This window comes from Octopus bimaculoides, chromosome 4 (assembly GCF_001194135.2).
Source record: "Octopus bimaculoides isolate UCB-OBI-ISO-001 chromosome 4, ASM119413v2, whole genome shotgun sequence".
NCBI classification, from domain to species: domain Eukaryota; kingdom Metazoa; phylum Mollusca; class Cephalopoda; order Octopoda; family Octopodidae; genus Octopus; species Octopus bimaculoides.
In genome coordinates this window covers 97,306,641-97,314,304 of record NC_068984.1, presented here as the reverse complement: position 1 = coordinate 97,314,304, position 7,664 = coordinate 97,306,641, and the positions used below count along the sequence as shown (strand labels likewise).

At 36.1% G+C, this 7,664-nt stretch overlaps 1 protein-coding gene across 1 annotated transcript in view; it reads right to left on the bottom strand.

Moving 5' to 3' along the window:
• LOC106876836 (stromal cell-derived factor 2) overlaps positions 1-7,664 on the bottom strand; it is a 21,720-nt gene that overhangs the window by 5,936 nt on the left and 8,120 nt on the right. The window contains exons 3-4 of the mRNA XM_014925550.2: positions 2,762-2,844; positions 427-566 (exon numbers count right to left, since the gene is read on the bottom strand). Coding sequence (XP_014781036.1) covers positions 427-566; positions 2,762-2,844 — 223 coding nt within the window. The remainder of the gene's footprint in view (positions 1-426; positions 567-2,761; positions 2,845-7,664) is intronic.

Genomic DNA, 7,664 nt, shown 5'->3' with positions numbered 1-7,664 from the left:
ATATAACAAAGTCTGTTAAATTATCAACAGATTTGAGGAAGGGTGCAGATCAATAAATTTATACCATCAATACATCAGACATGGTATTGTAATGTCAGTTTTTAGAGATAATTCTTTACAGGTGTTGTTGTCTGTTATTAGCAGTAACACATTAATGCTGTTCTTATGTCAGTTGTTAAAGCTAACATCTTACTGGTGGTGTTATGTCAGTTGCTCAACCTTCCAAAATAGACGATGCTAACCTAATCCATTTAAGTATTGTAGCAATTTTCTCTAATTCTTTTAGCTTATCTGAGTTTTTTTTCCTGATGATAAATTCTTAGTAAATAGAATGAACAACACAAGGTCAAACCTCATCTAGAAGCTCTTTACATTACCAATAATATTTTCAAAAATAAGACCATAACATCATTAAAATGAATTCACCTGCATCTCCTACTCCATCTTCACCAAAGGCACTAACTTCTAAATTATTTGAAAGTGGGGAACGAAAATGATGACCATGCAAGTTCCTTCTTGTAGCAACATGCATCAGTTGGATAGTCTGGTCACATTTTACTGGAACCCTGGAAAACATAAATGATTAAGGAACTCACACTGATTGTAAAAGTTGACATGTTAAACTACAAAAGATGGAGTTTAATTTTTTTTTATTTTACTTGCTGGGACTAGATGAAGAAGCAATGCCCATATTCTTCATAAGCCCTCTTAGATTGGTGAGATTGATGCTATTATTATTCAGCTTAAACTGTGACATGTTGACACCTACAGGAAAGATATAATGAGGAAAAACTTGATGTAATGGTCAGTGTAGGGGCTGGGAGCTGAGCACAATATGGGCAATGAGAAAGAGAGAGATAGTTATATGTTTCACTGAGAAGATCTAATAAGGCTTAAAATGTCCAGATTTGTCACCCAACACCCCAAATCAGCTTCCTTCTTCCCCTATTACATTGACCAAATACTTTTAATATCCACTGTTTTCCAGCTCACTAATATTCTGCCTTTCATGTAAGTTAATTTTACACATCCAACTTGACCCAGTTTTCTCCAGTCTCTGCAAATATTATGTTCCCCATACTTTACTGTCTTTTCCACAAAGAGAGAAATCCTTTGTTGCCAGAAGTGTTTACAAATCTATCAATTATGCCCACTCCTTTTACCAACTATACTGCTTGCAGACACTAAACACTATAAACAGTGCCTATTTCATGTTAACCAAAAACAGGCATTACATAGTGATGATGAAATTAGCTAAATAAAGAAGCACAAGAAAGCTCGCATCTATTGATCACTTTTTTAAAGTGGAGTTAAGTAGCAAAGGTAGTTTCTTCTTAGTTTTAAGTCAGTAATAATGCAACGTACAGAGCTAGGTAACTTCAACCAATCAAAACTATCAATGCATTGATGGGAGATGAATATTGCATCAACTCTTCAATCTGATCACGATAGGCAAGGGAGATAATTCTCAAATCTGAATAAACTTGTAGTGGAATTACATGTGTAATTAAAGGGCTATTAAAAAAGACATAAGAGCTTTATATCAAATAAAGTTGCTTCTTGAGAGTAGTTAAATATTTACTCAAACCTACTAAGACAGAGATTGCATGACTATCATTAGAAAACACTAAAAGATTACCATGAGCCGATAGGCATATTAGGTTAGAGCCTATCCGGATTTCTGAGGTGTTAAAGCAACTGAGAATACAAGACACTTCCTTCCTCTGAACAGGGAATCAATCCATCAAAGGGTTAACTCTCAGCTGCTGCTATTCATACTCATTTTCAGCTGAGTGGACTGGAGAAATAAAGTGTCTTGCTGAAAGATACAAATACCCATTCTGAGAATCAAACCCACAACCCAACAATTGTCAGCCCAATACTCTAACCACTAGGCTATGCATCTTTGAAAATTAACACATTGAAACATAGACAATGAAATAATTTACTGGTAAAGAATGAAGGTCATCACTTCACAATTAATAAAATGAGTTGAAATACCACATAATAATAACTAACACACTAAAATAAGAACCTTCTCTCAGTTCAAAGAATATGGTATCTTGGGTCATATCAGTCCTAGGTCAGGTTAATATTCCTGCCACCAAGGATAAAATAAGTAGCAGAATGACAACAAATAGGTGACTGAAAAACGGAAGCCTGAAACATGGTGGCTCAAAGATATGTGACAAACATGGAGTTTCACTCATACAATGGTTTAGTAGTTCACAAATTTCAGTTTGGAATCTTTGGTTAAAAGATTTACAAAGATCTAACAGACATTTTGACATTAGTCATGCCATTTTCAATGTTGGAGTCAGTAAGAAAGGCATTCAGCTGTAAAGCACTACCAATTCTTAATGGATCAAAGAAAGAAATAACAGGGTGGGGGAGTGGATTGAAATCCAAATGATTAGCAAAGCAAGATACACAAATGAAAAATAGAAAACAAGTTATTTCTATTTTGACAACTTTTTCCATGGATTTGATGAAATAAATAATTGGGATAATACATTTACCACAGAAAGTGGTGAAAATTCTACCATATGGTTGCTCTATCTGTAACAAATAACAGCCAAGCTCCTCAAATTATGCCCCACTATGTTAATAAAAAAAAAAGGTGGGAAAGATACAGTGCAAGCTTAGAAACCGCTAAGAAAAGGACAGAATGGTCCAGGCTAGAGTGCCTTTGATTATGTCTGATCCATTTGGTCTGACCTGAGGCTAAACAACAATAACAATGATGATCATTACCACTCACCCTCGAAAACAGGAGGTTCCTGGTTTGGGTTGTATCTGCCAATAACTATTGTGATCATCTGAAGATTCCACAGCTGTTACAGACTGGAAGATAAAAGAGTTGTGGAACATCCACAATTTTGTTTTTAAAGTGATTCATGAAAATAGAGACACATAGTTCTATTACAACAGCTGATGGATTTAAATAACATGAATAATATCTGTATGGGTATACAATGGTATAAGTATGGTGTTAGGATTATACAGTGAATAGAAAACATTTCAACAATTGCAACAAAGGGCATTACTTTTTGTATATGAAAGTCAGACAATAAAAAAGATATGTATATCAATGAGAATTACTTGCAGAATTATGTAGGATCCATTCATTGCATATATGAATGTTAATTTATGAGGTTGAACAAGAGTTGAAACTACTAAAAATATTGGTTGTTATATACAGCAAAGTTGTTATGTATGGGTGGTAAATGCAAGGTACATCAAGGGCTGATATACTGATGATTTAGCCAAACTGTATCACCAGTGGAGAAGGATGAAGTTCACAAGAGAGACGAGAAGGATGTAAGTTCAAAACAAGTTGCAGTTGATGTAATGTATGTTGGTGGGAGACAAATCAGCTATCAGTGGCCAGAGTTGAGCTAATTACAATACAAATACAAAACCATCCACATTTGACAGTGTAATGTGTTAAACAATATCAAGAACAGAACTTTAAAGTTGACACATATTTGAACGTTAATGAAGGACAACACTTAGATAGGTACATTCCTCTATTGTAGTCTAGTAGTTGCTCCAGATGAAAAAGACTTGTAGATGATTAATCTAGTTCTCATTGCATAATTTGTTGAAGAACTAGAGAAAGTTCCAAAAATAGAGGAATAGTTTGCAGATTAAAGACCTAATGGCAAATATTAAAGTTTCAATTACAAACAAAATGTCTGTAATATCTGAGATTTATGCTGGCATGATATCTAAAGAGATATTAGGTGATGGTGAAATCTCTGACAGACTGTCTGAGAACCAGGAGTAATTAGTAGTAAAAGCAGCCAAACTAGATTTGGTTGATGGTTTCTACTTCATTAGTGACCCAGTTAGTAGTACTAGCCAATGTTGTGGTGAAAGTAGCTAGAGTAAGGTAAGGGTAGAAAATGTTTAGGAAGATGTTACCTCTGTTGGTAACGAAGGGTTTCTTTCTTCATACACAAAACAGACAGTATGAGATAAAGAACTGAGTGTGTGTGAATGAAGACAGGTATGACCTGTTGCATTGAAATGTTAAGCTGAGCATGGTAGAAAAGGCCAAAATGATGTAGGAGAATGGCTGGAGATTAAAAGAATCATTTTTTAGGTACATGAGAGATGACAGCAATGAGAACAAGTGATATGGATAAGTAAAAATGATGCATTTACTGACAATTGAAGGTAATTACAACATAGAAAGTACAAGGAAGAAATCAGAAAAAGTGCAGTCAGGTATTGAAATATTGGGCTTCACAGACAAGCAAAATAAGATTGAGATGAGTGACACACAAGAGATATAAAATTAAGATGAGTGACAGATAAAGTAGTGATAGAGCAGACTAACTTATCACAACATAGTAAAAGAAACCCCAGAAAAATCATGGTAATGATGAAACACTTATATTCATCTCCACTGACTTTTTAATGTTTTCTATTGCACCTTAGTAAACTTATAGATGAACTGCTTTCACAATAATCTTGGATTAAATGGCTCTATTTAAGAAGCAAGGAAATAATTAAATGAATATGCCTGATCACTTCTGAAGATATTGGTATTGATCTGTAAGGCATAATGTGTAAAGTAATGACAATAACACACATTGTGATTGAGTATGTAGCAGTATAAGAACAACAAATAACTAGCAGTTATCAAGATTGATTTACTATTTTTAATCACATCCTAGTATATTACTAATCTTTATTTTATTGACACAGGAAGATATTCAGAGTTGTTTCTTTCAATTGACTAATAATTGTCAACAACAACTCTGTGGTTTTACACTGAACTGTTACACAAGCTGAAATATTTAGCATTATGAAAAACAAGGAAAATTTCTGTTATGCTTTAAGCTCAATTCCAGCCAAAGGCACTTATACTTTTCATTCTGTTGGGTTCAAAGTGTTTTGACTGTTCTCTTCCTCATGATGTATGGCCTTGCACTTATGTTAGAAATCATTATGAACAGCTAATACCAATAGTTCTCGCTATTTCATATCGCTGATTCCATACGTGTTTCCCCACATACTATCAATGTTTTCCTCATGATAAAACGTAACTTCTACTTACTTACTCTTTCATACTCGAGGTATTTTATGCTAAGCTAGCTAAGCATTCCATTAATCATTTGCCAACTACTTGTAGCTATCCTACTAGAAAGAACAATGAAGTCTCCTTCAAATCACATCCTATTGTCATAAATAAGGAGGGACAAGTCTGAAAAGGTACAAGATGGTCATGACTGGAATACTTTTGATCATTGACCTACCTTCTCTGCCAACTTGCCTATAATCCTACTACACTCTTTTGCATCCATAGTTTATGCTCAGTATACCATATTGAATGTTTATTGCTTGTCAAGCATAGTTGTTTTATCTGATGGTAGCAGAATTCTGTCATCTTTCTTGCTTACTAAAACTTTGCTAAATTTATTTTAAGGTCCCTCAGTTCTAGGTTTTGCTTTCACATCTGGAATTTCTAAACCAAATCTTCCACAGCTTCTGCTATAAAAACATCAACATATTCAAGAGCATCCTCTCAGCCCTTGTAACAGATGACACTTCACCCTACTAATTAATTTATTATGCAAGTGACTAGTTCATGACATACTGCACAAGAAACTTGGCACAGGTATGGCTGAGTGGTTAAAAAGTTTGTTTTGACATCCAATTGTTTTGGATTTGAGTAAGTCTACTCTACTATAGCCCTGGCCTGACCAATGCCTTGAGTGTGAATTTGGCAGAAGTCCATTGTTCAAACCCTCCAACCCATGCCAGCATGGAATGTGGACATTAAATGATAATGATGATGGTGTGTGTGTGTGTCTGTACATACATATTTATGTATATATATATAAACAGTATTATAGATATAGATGTGTGTGTGTGTGTATATATTTGTGTCCCTTAACACTGTTTGACATACATATCATCATCAGTGTTTCACAGGCAGGTTGAAGATGGCTCCTCTGCATAGCTTCAGTTCAATGACAGAAACCCATAAAACAATGTGTATGAGTTTTGGGTCATAAAAAAAAAATTAACTGAACTGAAATATTTAAACAGTAAAGATTGACTCAACTACAAACTTCCTCTTTTGCAGCACTTTGTGATGTTGAAACTAATCAATTCAATAAATACTTACGTTCAATCCTAAGTTAAATAAAACTAGCAGGCATACCCGGTGTTGCCAGGGTGCATTAGTTCAAAAAGGCTTTTTAACTAATAAAGCGATTAACATACCCCTCCCTTAAGTACCTTTCATGCTTTATGGCAAGACTAACACCTACGTAACTCTTTTAGGGAACCACATGTGTAATATTATGACAACAATCAAGCGAAAAAATAAAGCAACAAAAATTATAACAGCAATAACGTAGGACTGAAATATGGCACCAGTATGGCAAGTCTACAAAACTTCCTTATAAACAACATTTTTAGTTTTCCCCTGGAGGATGAAGGCATGTAAACTGTTCCTACAACCCACTCTTGAGCAACCAACGCACAGTTGACCGTGTGAAAAGCATGGTTCGGCTAAGTAAAGTCCAACGACAGACAGTGATTGCCCCTGGGACTTATTAATGGACATGGAGTAACTGAGTCAAATTGGAAACTGCACTCTGTGGAATGTGAACGGTAAGTCAGCAGCTGAAGGCACAAGGGGAATTCGCAGTATGAAGACGTCTTGACCTTTACTAGAGACGGTCATAATCGTTGCTTCAATGACATCGGGAAGTAATTTTGTGATAACAAGGCAATACCGTCGCACGTCAGTGGATTTAAATTCCTTATCAGTATAACAGGGATACCTACTTGAAGAGTAAGAATATGTGGAGGTACACCTGAAGGCTCCAAGGAATTCAAAAATTCAGTGGGATAATCAACTACCTCATCCTGATTTTGGAATGGTGTCTACTGACTTATAGACTGTCACATCCCCAGGCAAACACAGTAAAAGGCGTTTGTTGATTGCACTGACTGCAACGTCTTTAGGAGCCAAAATGGCTCTTTGGCAAAGCCAATCTAGATCTCCGCTGTGGACTTCTTGACCTGGGAAGACCTGGCCCTGAAGACTCTGGATAGTACTGGCTGTTGTACAAATGTCACTTATGTCAACATCTTCATTTCCATCTTCTGGAACTTCACCATTGCCAAGAAGGAGAATGTCCCTCACAAAATTTTCTGACAATGGATCCTCATGGAGGTGCGCTCTCATGTTGGATTCTAACTTTAAAGTAACAACATGACCCCATAGAGGTGAAGACTTAAGGCATGCCATTACTTCATCCGCCCTTGTACCTTTCAGAATCACTGGCAAGGTTTGTCTAAAGTCTCCAGGTAGCAACACAGTGACACCCTCCATTGGTTCGTGGCTTTACTTTATGTCTCACAAAGTTCTATCTAATGCCTCAAGGGCACCCTTGTGTGCCATTGTGCATTCATCCCAAACAATCAGTAGGCATTGAGCGAGCAATTGCCCGTTGTCCGATGTCTTTGAAATGTTGCAAACAGGCGTTGGTGAACTTGCGAGGTTAAGGGGAAGCTTAAACGTAGAGTGTGCAGTCTTACCACCAGGGAGCAGAGTAGCAGCTATGCCCAAAGTTGCCACAGCAATTGCGATGCACTTTTGTAGCCTTACTTTTGCAAGAATGAGTCTAGTTACGAAC